This window comes from Sesamum indicum, linkage group LG5, assembly GCF_026168435.1.
Source record: "Sesamum indicum cultivar Baizhima isolate 11 linkage group LG5, ASM2616843v1, whole genome shotgun sequence".
Lineage (NCBI taxonomy): Eukaryota > Viridiplantae > Streptophyta > Magnoliopsida > Lamiales > Pedaliaceae > Sesamum > Sesamum indicum.
Genome location: NC_142661.1, coordinates 17,969,564 through 17,985,883, shown reverse-complemented (window position 1 = coordinate 17,985,883; position 16,320 = coordinate 17,969,564). Strand labels below are relative to the sequence as shown.

Genomic DNA, 16,320 nt, shown 5'->3' with positions numbered 1-16,320 from the left:
TACATTTTAATTATTTTTTGACATCTCTCTCCGATTTTATATGTATATGGAAGAAAAGAGTAATAGGAAAGTCTAAGAATCTAGAACTGGTGGTGAAAGCTTTGAAAGTTTCTAAATAAATTATATTCGATCAACAACAACAATAATTCCCCAGTAAAGTTTATATAAACACATACAAAAATAAATTCAATAATACATAAAATTTTACAATTCATTTACCATAATATATTAAAAAAATAAAAAAAACTCAATTATGTTAAAATTAACAATAAACTTTGTTAAATTATTGACAATTAAAAATTAAAATTAAAAACTAGAAAAGTTAATAATTCAAAAAAAAAAAAAAAAAGCTGGCCCCACGCTGGAATAAATGCAAACAAATTCCACCTAAAAATAATACATACATAATAAATTTCTCCTTTTTAAATTTTCAGTCTGTTACACTCTCTCTCTCTCTCTCTCTCTCTCTCTTGAAATTTGAAATAGTCTCTTCCTCACTTTCTTGCCGCCGGAGCTCTATCGTTACTGCCACAACTGATGCATCATCCCACTGCCTCTCTCATCTCCTTTAGCACCACCGCGCGAGCCGTCGCCCCTTTCTTCACCTCTGTTCTCCTTTCTCTGGTGCCAACCTTTACTTTATTAACATAGAGTAGAATAGACCTATCGTGCGTCCGAATTCGGCGTCCGCTGGTGCTGTAGAATCAGCTTCTGCTGGTACCCGGAATTGGGGCGTCATATTCAAGAACATTTATTTCTAAGGTCTCTGTCATTCATATATTCTTTTTTCTTTCGTTGAGCCATCTTATTCAACTTAAATAGAAACAAATTCTCATGCTGATGGAGCTTTTCATGTGTTTGTTAGAATGCCTCTGAAAGGATGAAACTGTTGCTCAGCTTTTGATGTATCTTTGTCTTTCTGTTTTCATCCAGATGGATTCTTCTGTGGAGGAGACTGTGCCAGAAACTGAGAGTGTTGCGTTTATGAAGCTCGCACTAGAACAGGTGCCGGATGGCCCCTTTTCATCTTATTTTCACTTACCTATTGATTTCGCGAAATCCAATTTAGAGGTTTCTTCTGTTTACAGTGGTTTGTACTTGAAGTAATTAAGTAAAAAGCTAAGAACCTCCTTGTTCCCCCTGTGTTGGAGTTCTATTCAATTGTGTACAGTAGTTGTTCTATTTGTTGATGATCTAATTAGATGCACTTTTAATTGATCACCCGATTACTTATTATAATTGAAGTATTGGCCATGAGACAAAATCAGATGTTAGCATCCTTGACACAAAGCGGAAAAAATGAAGATAGTAATTTTGTTGGTGCCAACAACCACCAAAAAACAAAAAAAGAAAAAAAAAAAAAACAGAAAAGAAAGTCAGATGGTGGTGCTCTATTATTGTCAGTTGTAAATGCTCAGGTCTCAGGTTTTTGCAACTTTAAATACAGAGATAATGGAGTACTTTGATTCTCATCCTTTTTTCTCGCACTTAAGTCTTTTATGATGTGGAATTATTTTAATTTGTTTTAGAGATTTATATTATACTATAATGCTTGCCTTTCTTCTGCCAGGCAAAACTTGCACTGGATAGCCTTGAAGTACCAGTGGGGTAAGCTTCTTCTGGATTTACCTTCATTTTTCTGCATCTGAGATGGGAAAGAAAATTAACTGCTCTAACTTAAGATGTTTGTTGAGGTTGCAGATAAAAGGCTGATAAGAAAGAAAAACTGTTTGATCTAATTCTCCAAATGTCAATGATTGTCTTAGTTCTGATATCCAAATTGCTTGGCATTGCAGGGATTAACTTATGAGACTAGAATTGTAGTTCTGAGTAGATTTATGCATAACAATATGCTTATGTTGTTCTAATCAACTTCCATTTCTTAAATTTTGCCAGGTGTGTAATTATCAAAGGTCAGAAGGTCATTTCCTCAGGGAGAAATCGAACAACTGAGACTAGAAATGTATTCTCTTCTTTCTGCTTTCCTCGTGTCTCCCACTTTTGTTGCTGATTCTTATGCTTGTTCTGGACATCTTTTCTATTTCGGAGTTTTTTAGTTTTCAGTTATGTATCTTGAAAATTGTTAATGGTTAACATGTTCCTTGGACGGTTGCTTTTGTTTGAAAACCAGAGCTGCTGTACCCCTTTTCTGGAAGAACTACAGTTGATTTGAGAGTTTCATATTTTCGGGACTAAACATGAAAAATTGCCTGATAAGTTTGCTTTTGCTAGACACATTTTATATCTGCGACAAGGATCTCCTTGAAGCATTTCCAACCTTTTACCCCTTTCTTAACTATGACTTACTTTATTCTGGTGGCTTATTACTTTTGTTACATTTTTCCTATATTTATTTGAATTTGTCTGCAGGCAACTCGACATGCAGAGATGGAAGCAATTGATGTGCTGCTTGAGCAGTGGCAGAAGGATGGACTTACAAGGGAAGAAGTTGCATTAAAATTCTCAAAATGCACTCTTTATGTTACATGTGAACCTTGTATAATGTGTGCAGCAGCGTTATCAATTATCGGTATGGTCAAGAAAATTTATTTACATATTGTTAGCATGTTTTGACTGTTGTGTTAACTTTGAATTGTCACTGCATGATTTTTCTATCAGGAATAAAAGAAGTATATTATGGCTGCGCTAATGATAAATTTGGAGGTTGTGGATCGATATTGTCGTTGCATACAAACAGCTCACGGAAGGTTACATGGTTTGATTCTAAGCTAATAACTACTTCTTTGTTATGTTTTCCTGGGAAGCAAGAACTAGCAGAATCACATTAATTCTAGGTGATTGATGGTGAATACTTAATATGTCCTTTACTTTTATCAGATGATTAGATGGCATCCTAGTGATTATATGATGATTGATGGGCCATAAAGTTAATTTTTATGTGCCCAGGAAACAAAATTTCGACTTGCTACCTAGTAACCTTCGTGGCCTAATCTTTGACCTTTGTTGCCAATTAGATTTAATTATAGTTGAACTAGTCATGGAGTTAACAATATAAGACAAATATAATTTGTTTTTTCTTTTTTGAGCACTTAAAAAATAGGGATAATTACACTCCCCTCTTCTGAGGTTTGGTGTAATTACACGTAGACCCCTATGGTTTGGGAAATTACATCTAGCATTCTTAAGGTTTGTTTCTGGCTAACAAATAAATTCATCCGTTAGTAAAAATTCATCGAATATGCTAATATTAACAAAAGAATTGTTAAAAAAATCTATATTTACCTCAAAATGACTTATTACTGATTTATTGCATGTCAAATGAATTTTTGTATGACCAAATTACTCTCATACGTCTTCACGCGTTAATGCATGAGAGGAGGTATATTTTCATTATTATAAGGGTAGTTTATTCGGAAAAAATTTGTTTGATCTGCAATAAGTCAGTAATAAGTCAATTGATGGTATATATTAATTCTCATTCACTTTTATTCTTAATTCATTGGTGAATTTTGATTAATGGAGGTATTTATTTATTAGACAGAAACAAACCTCAGGGATGCTAGATATAATTTCCCAAACCATAGGGGTCTACATGTAATTACATCAAATCTCAGGGGAGGGGAGTGTAATTATTTCTAAAAAATAAATCTGAATAAGCAACAAGCAAAAAGGATTTCTTAAATTGGTAGAGTTAAAGTCACTAACTCTACCAATCTAGGTTCTATGTTCTGATGAAGTGTTCTATCTAGGTGAGAGTAAAATAACTCTTAAATCCAGGTTCTATGTTTTGATGAAGTGTTCTATTTGATAGTTTATCATGATTGAGAAATGTCATCCAGATGAGGACCTTTTCTCACTTCCATGTTGCTCCAATCATCTATTTCTTCTAAATCATGGACTTGGAAAAATGTGTAGGAGCTTACATTGTGACGTTTTTATTCTGGTTGCTTCCTGAAAATACGGAAGACTGCATGTTACTTCAATTATTTTATTAGTTTTGTATTTGCATCTTCATTGAATTCTTTACATTATGCACAACAACATGATATTTGCTGCGCCTTGCTTTTCTTTTCTTTTTTTATACTTTGACTCTGTTTTCTGTTTTCTTCCTTTATTTATTTAGGGATAATTACACTTTCATCTCCTGAGGTTTGACGTAATTACACATAGACCCCTTGCAGTTTGGGAAATTACATCTAGTACCCCTGAGGTTTGCTTTCGTCAAATAAATAAGTTTTCCCGTTAGTCAAGATTTACTAAATTTGCTGATATTAACAAAAAAATTGAATGAAAATTGATATTTACCCTTGATTGACTGAATACTGACTTATTGCAGGTCTAATATTTTTTTTTTTGAAATAAACTACTCTTGTAACAATGAAGATATACCTCTTCACGTGCATTAACACGTGAAAACGTATGAGGGTAATTTGGTCATAAGAAGATTTGTTTGACCTGCAATGGGTCAGAAATAAGTCAATTAGGGGTAAATATAAACTTTTTTTGATATTTTTATTTTTATTAATATCAGTGAATTCGATAAATTTTTTCGAGCGGAGGAACTTATTTATTAGACGGAAGCAAACTTTAGGGGTGCTAGATGTTGTTTCCCAAATAACAAGGGGTCTACGTGTAATTACACCAAACTTTAGGGGTAATTATCCTATTTATTTATTTATTAAATTTGAGCATCTTCTCTTTAATGTAATACATCAGTATTGCTGGAACAGAAAGAAAAAGGTACTTCTATCCTTTCTATTTTTAGCAACCGCATCTTGATTCTTATTTGTTATTTGTACAGCTTTAATTTCAAATGCAATGTTTGCTTCTATACACCACAATTACCACTTGTTCACTGTACATTCTAGGAAATTCTACAGTTGACTGCAAGCTTTTATGTTTTTGTATCATCACATAGCTTGATATGATCATAGAATAATAGAATAGAGTTATATTTGCCAATTTTGATGATTGGGGAATTATTTCCCTGTGGTTATAATTATATTGGGCACTATGTTCCATTTGTTCTTACCAGTTGGTATTCAACTTGCATATTTTTCTTTTTGTTTTTATCATATCTTTTGCAGTAGCGGAATTTCAAAGAGGAAGGAATTCAAGTGCACTGGAGGAATTATGGCATCAGAAGCTATCGCTCTTCTAAGAAGCTTCTACGAGCAAGGAAATCCCAATGGTAATCATATTAACTGTAGCTATGGAATTGATATAAATTTAGCTACAGAAACCTCTCAAAGTTGGAGAGGTTATAATATGAACAGGAATATTCAATGTACCCTTGAAGGGCGAATTATTCTAGCAGTTTCATGTGAGAGCAATTCATAGGCGTGCATTTTGAAGGGCATTATGATATTCAGATCATTTTCTGAAAGTGATTAGATATTCTCCTGGTAGTTATTATAAGAAATTTTAACTCTTATCTCTCATCTCGAGCATATTGGAGTTTTCAGGTTTAGTGTAGGACACTTCCAGATTAAAATAAGCTTGAATCCCAACTGATAAAACGTTAGGAAGTTTGCATCTAACATGCTCCCACAACAGCACAACCTCATCTTGCTGCTGCACTTGGTGCGTTTAAGAAGGAACACCCAAGTTTTAATTGAAGTCTAATGAAATTTTACCAGGCACCACATCCATTTTTCAAGGAAAACACAATCTACCAGCAAATAGTATATGACTTCTGCAACAGCTTCCTCACCTCCAATAATGACCAAGAGAGCATATATAAATAGTTCTCTATCCTCCGCTGTCTCCTCAAATATTTTGATAACTTGCCAAACCATAAGATAGATAGATGAAGAGGGAACAAAGGGTATTTGGTTTGTTCCTACAACTGGCAGAGAAATCTTAACACTACTAGATTTATTATAAAGTCCATCATCTCGTGCTTCCTTGTTCCAGGACAGAACTGCTTCATTGGGTATCAGGGCAGCATCGATAGTCGCTTCATTTGTTATTAGAGCTGCGTTAATAATTTGCTTTCCTTGCAAAAACATTCTAAGTAACCAAGAAAATAATAATGCCCCGCCATTTGTAGTAGCACCGCATAATGTATAACTAGTTGCCAGTGCCATTTACTATCCTTCTATCCAGAGAACTTGTAGTCCTATGGGTATCACCCTGAAATTTTTTTTGGTCAGCACTTATGAGTTATGGTCAAGCTTCTCTGTTGCATAAAGCTTATTGAAGATGTGGGCTCTTTTACACGTTCTGTCATTCATTCAGTGTGAGTTCACATGCTCTTTCTGCATATTTCAGCTCCACAGTTTCTGCCGCAATTCATTAATTGCATTGTTTTATATTTGCAATTTATGTTTTTCTCTAATGTAATGAACTTGTTCGATTTCTTTGACTAGTTTATGCCTTTGTCTTTTCCCTTTGATCCAGCCCCAAAGCCTCATCGAACACTGGTGCCACGGGTCTAAATTCATTTCCTTCTCAAGTTTGGTTTACTACCATCAGAATAGGTACATTTTGGTGAATTTTTCTCATTTTATGCTGCAACTTGTTAATTTCTTTGTTCGTATTTATAGATGGATTAATTCGCAGAACAGAAGGTAACAATTTATATCTGTTCTCTGCACACACTTATCTGTATATTGACAGCTAGGGTATTTCCCTGTTAAGGCACTTGATGTGATACAAAAGTTGATCAAGTTGGTTTTATTTGGGATTCTCAACTTTTGATTGTTACTTTAGATGACGTAACCTTGAGATCTCCAAGTAATGATCCAAGCCGAGAGGCTACTTTGGCTTATTTATATATAGATCCAACACTATTAAAGCACTTCTCAAGAAATTGGTAAGTGCTCAATTTGTGTCCTGTTATTTTAATATTGTGAATCTTAAAAAAGCAAACTTCAGTCCACTTGGGTTCTAATTAGTCAGAGCCCCGTCTTCTGAAAGCTACCAGTCCATCCAGTTTGAGCTCCCTTCATCATTTACATGCTCTAAAATATATCCTAGCATGATAGCTCTTGTGATTTTCTAAGGCAAGTCATGTGAATAGCACATTATATCTGATAACAGCAATCAGAATTTTGGTTCATTTTGAGTTGTCATACAATTTACCACGAGTTTCCCATATTTCGCATAGGATATTTCCCTTTAGCTTGACATCTTTGCCTTCTACATATTGGATGTTGATGCTATTAAGATTGTTTTTGCTGCATCTTCTTAATCTAGTAACATACTCATCCTTGTGAACAGATCTGAACATTGCTTCAAATGTGAAGGATCAATGACTGAGGCAACTATTATGTCCTTATGATGGCCAGCAACATGGTTTCAAATGTGAAGGATCCAACACTGAGGCAACTTTGATGTCCTTATGATGGCCAGCTAATCTTAACTATTTACTTTGAGGAACTGAACTTCAATCTGGAATTGGATGGTAGACTGTACTAGTAATGCGACGATTGGATTGATATCTTGTACTTCGACATACTGAAAGAAGTTGCTTGTTTGAATATTCACTTAGCTTTGCCTCTAACGTATTACCCCTTTCAATGTGTGGTCTTGCTTGCCAGTGTATTTAGACCATTGTCTCGGTTACTTTAAAGGCTGCATTTTTGCAAATTTTGATACATGGGCAAGCATCATGATGTGACCATGTACAGCATCTGGAGCAAACACACACATTGCACTCAAAAAATAGGCTAAAAAATCTTGATCTTACACGTCCTGGTAATGTCTTTTAACAAGGCTTGTTCTTTGAAGGATGAGATTTTCATTGTCATTATGTAAATTACCCTTTGTAAATATATCAATCTTGGAGTGGTTACAAGTGTACCTACTCTATGACCCAATAACTTAAGGTGGTCTTATATGAATTGGCAGTACACAACACACTTCATGTGTGTGCAAAAATATCTAAAAATGATAAATACTTAATATTTTTATTGATAAGTTGGTTATCAATTATGTGATAGTGGTTTCAAAAATATTGAAGTGCAAAAAGTTGAGGATGTTAGAGAGGTATTTAGTAAATCCATTAAAGAGAATATTGAAATTACTATTATGGTCAAATTTTGTCGAAGTGAATGATTTAAAAGGTAAATTTGAATATTCAAAAATTTATACGATATAATAGTTCATTTTATTAATAGTATAGATAACACTGGTATAGATATTGACTTTTAGTGATATTTAGATGAATGAATGCCATTCTATAAATTTGATATTTGCTAATACAAATAATTCATTTCAAAGGTGACTTTATTCAATGGATGGATCTACCACAAACAACTTCAATCATTTCCCATTTATTTTTTTAAAATTTCAATTAGGATGGCGTTTCCAAAAAAAAAAAAAAAAAGATTTTAAAAAAACAATTTCAATTAACTCTATTTGTCAAGAAATAGATAAAACTGAAATCACATTCATTGTGCTAAACATTATCAAAATGGATTCAATAAATTCACTATTGTTAATTTAAAATCCTTAGCTCTAAATTCATTAATTCAAACATAACTTGTGAAGAAATTATACAAAAAGCACCTTTGGAGTATTTGTGTTTGTATTTTCACCAAAGCATATTTCTTTAGCCTTTTCAACTCTTCCTTTATATTTGCCTACACACATATAATATAGTTGCAATATATTGTTTCATTGTGCACAACTACAACTCTTTCTCCCTTCCCTCTTTCCTTCTCTCTCTCTCTTAGATAAAACCCAGCGTCCTGCAAAAAGCTTTAGAGCAAGCGTTTACTGATGCAACTGTTGCAATGGGACACTAAAGGTATGAAATATTCCAATCTTTCCTGTTTCTTGTTTTTATCTTGAATTTTATGTTGTGGTTTCTTGAAAGTCGGATAGAAATAGTACTGAATATATATATTTTTCCAATCCCTGTGCTATATGCTTGATAGTTTTACCGTGACTAGAAATCCAGTGTGCAGCACATGCCTGTGCAATTATGTGAATGTTTGTTTTTCTATTAAATGGGTTTGTAATCGTTTCAGTGTAGGATTAGCAATTTGTTTGAACTATTGGAATGCTTTACAGGAAACCCTTAAATGGAAGAATATGTGCCTGGAGATGGAAATTGGGATCAGAATGATGTTTATTTGTAGAAAGAGTGTTTATTAATGGGTTACCAATCTGATAAAGAGGGTGGCAAAAGCATTATTTATGGTGAGATGTTCGTGAAATCAGATGGGTAATCGAGTACAAGCAAGAATAGTTGGGGAGCTTGTATATTTGAGATTTAGAACGAAATTTAAAGATGGAAGGGACAGATTATGGTCCAATTAGGGAGGGAAGGGTTGTATAAACCAAAAACCAAAAGAAAAATCATGTATATGTAAGGAGTAATGTTTGAATCATGAAAAGGATATGTTTAATACTTGATGGGTTTTTAATAAAAAGTTTAAGCTTAGGTCTTTACTTAAATGGAGAAATTATTTGAGTGGACATCTTTTAATCTAGGTTGTATTTGCTAAACAAGACCATAAAATATAGTTTCATCACCTTCTGGTTAACTTTGACTTGTTTGTTCATTTCTTTTTCAATTTTCCCTTGGAAAGATATTTGAATGAGATCTACTCTTCAACTCGGAGAAAGGAAGGCCTTCATTTGTATGATCTTGTTGATTCACCGTACCAAAGCTTGCTAAATTTTGATATAGATTAAGAAATTCATATCAAGATGGACTTTCCAGTTTATAACGTCGAACCTGCCTGCTATTTCTGCCTCCTCTTTTGTGTAGAGTAATAACACAGAAGCAACAATATGAATCGGAATCCTAAATCCAGATTACTATAAGTATTCTTAGAATTTGATCTCTGTAACTAATAACATGGTTGACCTTGTGTGTGAATCAAGCAAATATGTGTTCTCAGGTGTTTAAAATTATTTAGGTAAATCAGATAAGAAGAGAAGCAGGTGACACTTCCCCATTTTCTGTATTTATTCTCTAAATTTGGATCTTTGCTAACAGTTAAGCTAAAAGTACATCTGTGGTATCGGTGAAGTGGTGTTTCCTCTTACGTCTTTGGACTATTCTAACAACTAGAGGTTGTTAAAACATGTTTACACTTGGTGATTTGTAGTACCCAGATGTGCAGATGTTGGTTGACTTTTCCTGATATCTGTGTTGCAACTCACTCAGAAAACTTCACTGTGTTTTCTTTTACTTTAACTAGAGCTGCAATGTTGCATGTAAATCTTTAATTGAAGTATATGCAGGGGGTTTTCTTGGGAATTGAATGGTGATCTGAAGAGTCTGTGTCAGTATTCTCCAGTGAAGTTGGTGGGATGTGTTCATAATTAGCATTTTATCATGAGGGATTTAGTAACAAAGGAGGTATAGAGATGATCCAAAAGCCCATTACCGCTTATTTGTTATAGGTGCAGGCTTTCTGATATCTTCAAGTAAATGTAGTGCAATTTAAGGTGTGTCACTACAGTTTCAGCTAGCAGACAAACTTTACTTCCTAGAAAGCACTTTATGCAGTGGAAGTTGAGCTTGCAGTTGATTTGTAGTCTGATTTATTTAATTCTGAGGAGAAATTTATCTGATTTGTTAATTTTCGTATGCATCAGCTGATGATGCCAATGCATAGTTCCCATCTTTGTTGCAATGGAAGTTGCTGATTATTGTGCATCTTACTTCATAACACGAAGTTTCCTGTGACTCAATGCCAGGTACTGAGGATTGGACAAAATGTTCATATCGTCTCCAACACCATTTGGATGGCTGTCGAGAACCTATTCCAGAGGGGAGAAGTGATGATGATTTCTGTTCCATAAACTATACAAGAAAATATTCCCACCTATCAACCTCCAGTACAATGTCGCAAAACTTCACACCTACTTTTGTATATCAACGTAGGAGACAACGTAAGAATGCTGTGTCCATTGTGACAATCCAGTCCTCTGCTGATACAAGACTATGTAATGGTTGTCATTCTGCCATCAGTTCTGAAGCCCCTTCTTCGGCTGCCCAAGAGCCTGTAGTTGTTTCTGAACATGCAACAGAAGCTGTAAGATCACCTACTGTGGGTCTAGTTGACTGCAATACAGCAGCTACAGCATCTCTTAATGGATGTCCTGCTGGGGAAGAAGCTTCTGAAGAGGCCTTGATAACTGACGTGGAAAGGGTTTTGAATGTCTGCAGTGGTAATGATAATTGTTCATCCTCCAAGTCAAATCTGGGAATTAGTTCAGCTTCCTTGAAAATTGATGCCGACGATGCAGGCGAGTGCTCCTCTTCTGGTGCATTGATTGCTGAAAATGCGCCAGAAGAGATTTCAGAAAAAGATATATGCATTTCAATTCTTAGAAGTCAGGGACTGCTCGATAAAGTTTGGATTAAACAGGATCAAAATTCTACCAAAAATACTGGTGTTAGTAGTGACGACTACTGTTCAAAGTCGTGCAAAGCCTGTGAGCAGATGGATAGTACATTAAATATGCTAATTTGTGATAATTGCGAGGATGCATTTCATATTTCTTGCTACAATCCTAATATTACAATACTGCCAGTTGGTGAGTGGCTTTGTGGTTCTTGCTTGAAAAAGAAGCATAAAATATTGAAAGATAAATCTCCCAGTAATTCACACAATATCAGTGCTGAACTTGGTAGAAATCGATATTCAGTATCAGAAGGTGAATTAGGATCCTTGGAATTCATGTTCAGAGACACGGAGCCTTATATGTCAAGTGTGCGGATTGGCGATGAATTTCAAGCTGATGTTCCAGATTGGTGTGGCCCCATTGATGAGTATGTCCTTCAGTTTCATATACTTCCAATGTTTTGAAATTGTTGTTCATTTTATTATTATTTATTTTGTCACTCCGGTATGAGTAAACTCTGGAGAAGTATTAATAATGAGATAACTTAGTAGTGAAGTTGAGAGAGAGATGGTTAGTTGAGAATAACATTTTGGATAAATTACATCGACACCTCGTGAGATTAGGTTTAATTACACAAACACCTCTTGCTCTTTGCAAAATTACAAGTACCCTATGAGGAGGTGTCGATGTAATTTAACTTAGGGGGTGTTGTGCAAGTTTTTGCCCTTGAGGGGGTGTCGATGTAAAATAAATTCACAATGTGTTTGTGTAATTAGAGCTAATTGCAGGGATATCGATGTAGTTTACCATAACCTTATTTATGTATTCTACTTATGTTGTAACTCAGTCTTAGTTTTCAATAACTCTACGCGCTTGTACATATATTCCTTCGAGGATGTTGACCTCTAATCAACTTTTAGTGTCATTCAACCATTTTCTACATGGCGTTTACTTATCTGGTGATTAATGAAGGACTTGGTTTCTCTTCTCCAGTTAATGTTCAGATAGTTTTGTGTGCTAGTTGTTACACATATCTTGTCCAAATCCCAAACTAGGCTACAAACTTATCTTTCTCTAGTGTTCTTGTTTGTTAACAGATCATGGAAAGCATCCTATCATAAATGAGCATGAGTCTGCTTTGTCGTTTCTCTTCCATTTCTAAATGTTGAGTAACATATGACTTCCATTATTCGCCAATTGTATTGACTAACAATATATATTGGCTTTAGAAATACACTTAGATTTGTGATATTATCATGTAAACTTTTACCTAGAGATATAGTCTTATCATGGTTGGTAGAGCCTACTATTCTTTTTTAGAGTGATTAATTTAGTATTGCGAGTAAGTGAACCTAGTTTCTGTAACGCTGGATGATGTGTGAAGCTAAAATCTATGACATTCAATAGTGCGCACTATGTGTGATTGCAACTGAAGCTTTATGTTGTCCTGTGGATTCTGTGCTTGTAAAATGGGCTTCAGTTGATTTCAGTAGGTTGATGACTTCTACTTTTGATTTTTCTTTTTGTTAGACTAGTTCTAGTTTTGATTCTACTGCTTCATAATATATATTTGTCCGCTCTTGTAATTAGCTCTCACAATTGCGACAGGGATTGTGATCTTATAGGGGATCCTTTGGAAATGTCTTCTGATAAAATTAACTTGCAGGTAACACCTTTTCCGATTTAATTGTTAATCTATCTGGTTATCAGCATGTTTGTGAGGGTATTAAAGGGAAGATAGCATGATTCTTCCAGGAAAGGGATTCTATAAAACCTTTGAAGCTCAGTTCTATTGGTAACTGGCTTCAGTGCCGTGAGGTCATTGAAGGCACTGGGGAAGGTGTTGATGGAACTATGTGTGCAAAATGGCGCAGGTAACATTGTGTTTCTATAATGAGCACAAACTTTGGATTTTAGATTTTGACATGGAATTTAATACATCAGGAGCTGGTTTTAAAGAGGAAGCTTTAAATAAGAAGAGGAAAACACAGAAAGTTGTACTTTGAATATCAGTATGGGCTTTTCGAATTAAATGACACAGTCATAGACTATGGCAAGAAAACTAATCCGATTCAAGCAAGGGCAACCAGGATTACATTTTTTTTTGTTTTTTTTTGGGAAGTCATTGATGCAATCGAGCTCCCTTGGGTGAAATTTTTGGTTACCCTGCTGTTTGCATTATGATAAAAAAAGAGAACAGTTGCACCTTATATAAGAGCTTAAAGGAAACATGTGAGGCCAGTCCTTTCCTGTTATTTATTGCAAAGAGCCAAAGACATGCTTTTGCTTTGAAGAATGTTCATTCTCTCTGTTATTTATTGACATTTTTCTTCTCGTAGATTTTTCTTTAGCATTCCCTACTTTATGATAATAACACCGTACCATAGGAAACCATATGATGCAATTGAATTAGAAACAATACTGTGGTTGGTGAGCATAGCATTGACTGGTTGAAGGGAATCTTACAATCCTGTCAAAGTTGAAACTGATGATTTTTGTTTTTCTATTTTTCTTGTTCGTTAGTGTGTGATAGAAATTATTTGGTAGGACAGACTATTGACAATTTAACAAGTTATGTGGTAGAAGTCTTACAGAGACATGAGAAAGGAGGGAGTTCAGTGAAGTAGGTGTTACTTTGCTGCTTGTAAGAAACAAAAGATAATCCAAGATTGTGGAATGACAAGTCGAATTGCTCCAATTTCTGATGATTGAAGAGGAATATCTGGAGAATTTTAAGCGCTGAGAAGGAATGTGAAGTTGTGGTGCATTATCTGCATTTTTAAATTTGTGGCTTTGCTGTTTTATTATGATTATTTTCTGTGAACTAGATTTTCTTTCAGAGAACACGTGACTAGTATTGTTGTTACGTTGAGTTTATGTTGCAGTTGAAAGATGGAAATTTGGGTATAGCTTGTTGTCTGCCTCTCGGTTACCATTAGACTAAGAAAATGGCTCCTCTTGGTACTGTGGAGCGAAAGTTTAAACTGATTCATGTGAATGCATTAGCGAAGACATTATTTTCAGTATTAGTTTGCTGATAGATGACCTTGTATGCTCATATTTTGAACCTTGATTGAAAAATCAGGTGACGTCTGCGCAGTTCGAGAGATATATCCAGCATATGCTAATTTTCATTGGTGTATCATTTATTTAATCTTGCGTTGCTAAACAGTCACTAAAATATGCCAATGTTTATTTCTAGTCATATTTATACATACTAGTTTTCCAAACTGAACATATGGCAGGGCCCCTCTTTTTGAAGTTCAAACTGATGACTGGGAATGCTTCCATTGTGTTCTTTGGGATCCAGCACATGCAGATTGTGCCGTACCCCAGGTATTTCACTAACTTCTTTTTTTTTTTGTTATTACATTCCATCTTAACATTCGTGTTTGTTCCAAATTTTATTGTGTTTCCTTCTACAAATTCTGTTTTGTCCTCTAATGTTCTAAATAATTTTCTAGCTCCCGTAGTATGATTCAGGCTGCTCTTGTTATCTTATTATGGCTCCCGGAGCTGTGCAAATACTATTGATTTATTGATAATCAATGAGCTGTAAACCTGATCCATGATTGAAATGTTGACTTTTAGTACATAAAAGAAGGATATCGACAGGTAGAAAGTGTCTATAAACTGTAAATTCAGTCAATCAATATATCTAATATTAGGCCTTCATATTCTGGCAATTTCAATTTATCATGTTCTCTATATCTATCAGGTAGGAAATTTCTTCAAATATCTTTGATGAGTGAATTAGTGAAAGTTGCTATCGTTTTAGACGTTATTCGCAGAAAATGTTGGCTTCTCCAGTTGATTTGTTACATTTGGATGAACCCGAACAACTCTTTTTATATGTAGAAATGGAGATATCTTCATTGAAGTGTATGATCTAAGACACTAAACTCAGTACTTTGCAATTAAGTTATAAAAATAAATCAGTTCATCACACTAAGTTGAAGTCCCCAAGTTAATTGATTTGCAATATTGATGGTAAGGTCGTCCTTTTCCTCCTTTTCTACTTTCCTCTGCACGAAGCTTTATATATTTAAAGTCGCCCTTGTTTTAGTCTGTTTAAACAAACTCTGAATACACTCGGGTCAACAAGTCTTGATCAGAATTGCTGTGCTTGCCTGGAACGCTTTATCAATTATTATCGCTGTCTTTTTTTTTCTTTTTTATAACATATTTATCGTTATATTTGCCGTTTATGATAAAGCTTAGCACTATGATTTTTGATTGTCCTGTTTTTAACATCACTGTTGAATTGATTTCATTCTACTACAAACAGTTACTACATTTTAACATAACAATCGTTTATTGCTTACTCAGGAGCTAGACACAGAAGAAGTCATGAAGCAATTAAAGTATATAGAGATGGTGCGTTCTGCTATTCCTTCTCCACGAACCAAAACTCACTTTGCCATTGTAGTTCTCCTTTGTCTGATAGATCAACTTGAAATACATATCTCAAATGCTGAATACATGCTCTGCAGTTGAGACCCCGGCTAGCTGCAAAAAGACGTAAATTGGATTGTTCAAAGAGTAGTGGTTCACAGGACCAGTCACGTATGCGTAGAAAATTCAAGAACTGCAGAGACAATGTATCCTGCACATCTAAAATACACAGGTGAAAAGCTCCAAACTTGTGAGATCTTCACTTCAGTATTTGGGGATACCAGAAAATTCTTGAATTGCAGAATAGGCATCGAAAGGTTTGAGCTGCTGCAGGCGCGCTCCGGATCATCGCTTGGTTTGTTTACGATTTGCTGGCTTTTGGAAGTATTGGGAGCTTTGAGATGTCAGTGTAGGCATCTGAGAATTTTGATTGGTTACATGTATACATGCATGATCTTATGATGCTGACAGGAATCTGGTGTAAGAATGCTCAAAATTCTGAGATAATCTGGTTGGATGGTGAATGGGAAATCAGTACCATGGCAAACAATGCGCTTCTATTTCATGATTTATGACTAGTCCCCAACACAAAATGCATAAATGTCTCATGTGTGTGCGTGTGTTTTGAGGTGCTAGTTTATATGAATTATT

The 16,320-nt window shown here is 34.8% G+C and overlaps 2 protein-coding genes across 4 annotated transcripts; both read left to right on the top strand.

Annotated features, from left to right (window-relative positions):
• The first annotated feature begins 416 nt into the window (after window positions 1–416).
• EMB2191 (Cytidine/deoxycytidylate deaminase family protein) lies at window positions 417–7,451 on the top strand. 2 transcript variants are annotated; one of them, XR_002287055.2, is made up of 10 exons: window positions 417–762; window positions 934–1,005; window positions 1,571–1,608; window positions 1,897–1,963; window positions 2,371–2,530; window positions 2,620–2,716; window positions 5,049–5,152; window positions 6,117–6,202; window positions 6,364–6,443; window positions 7,186–7,451. XR_002287055.2 is itself a non-coding variant. In XM_011079430.3 (9 exons), the coding sequence occupies exons 2-8, from the start codon at window positions 934–936 to the stop codon at window positions 6,399–6,401; spliced, it is 576 nt and encodes a 191-aa protein (XP_011077732.1). In that variant the 5' UTR covers window positions 419–762; the 3' UTR covers window positions 6,402–6,443; window positions 7,186–7,451. The 2 variants fall into 2 exon arrangements, 1 of the variants encoding a protein (XP_011077732.1); XM_011079430.3 differs by lacking the exon at window positions 6,117–6,202 and having other exon boundaries at window positions 419–762.
• A 1,110-nt stretch (window positions 7,452–8,561) lies between these two features.
• LOC105161660 (uncharacterized) lies at window positions 8,562–16,234 on the top strand. 2 transcript variants are annotated; one of them, XM_011079428.3, is made up of 7 exons: window positions 8,562–8,716; window positions 10,624–11,701; window positions 12,883–12,940; window positions 13,030–13,148; window positions 14,520–14,610; window positions 15,604–15,651; window positions 15,768–16,234. In XM_011079428.3, exons 1-7 carry the CDS (start codon window positions 8,689–8,691, stop codon window positions 15,903–15,905), a joined length of 1,560 nt encoding a protein of 519 aa, XP_011077730.1. In that variant the 5' UTR covers window positions 8,562–8,688; the 3' UTR covers window positions 15,906–16,234. The 2 variants fall into 2 exon arrangements, with proteins under 2 accessions (XP_011077730.1, XP_011077731.1); XM_011079429.3 differs by lacking the exons at window positions 12,883–12,940; window positions 13,030–13,148.
• Window positions 16,235–16,320: the final 86 nt, after the last annotated feature.

Coding starts and splice junctions, on each gene's coding strand:
- LOC105161660 (XM_011079428.3), top strand. CDS start 8,689: ATGCAACTGTTGCAATGGGACACTAAAG. Junction 12,941..13,029: donor CTGATAAAATTAACTTGCAG/GTAACACCTTTT, acceptor TGATTCTTCCAG/GAAAGGGATTCTATAAAACC. Junction 15,652..15,767: donor AATTAAAGTATATAGAGATG/GTGCGTTCTGCT, acceptor CATGCTCTGCAG/TTGAGACCCCGGCTAGCTGC.
- EMB2191 (XM_011079430.3), top strand. CDS start 934: ATGGATTCTTCTGTGGAGGAGACTGTGCCAGAAACTGAGAGTGTTGCG. Junction 2,531..2,619: donor AGCAGCGTTATCAATTATCG/GTATGGTCAAGA, acceptor TTTTTCTATCAG/GAATAAAAGAAGTATATTAT. Junction 5,153..6,363: donor CGAGCAAGGAAATCCCAATG/GTAATCATATTA, acceptor CCTTTGATCCAG/CCCCAAAGCCTCATCGAACA.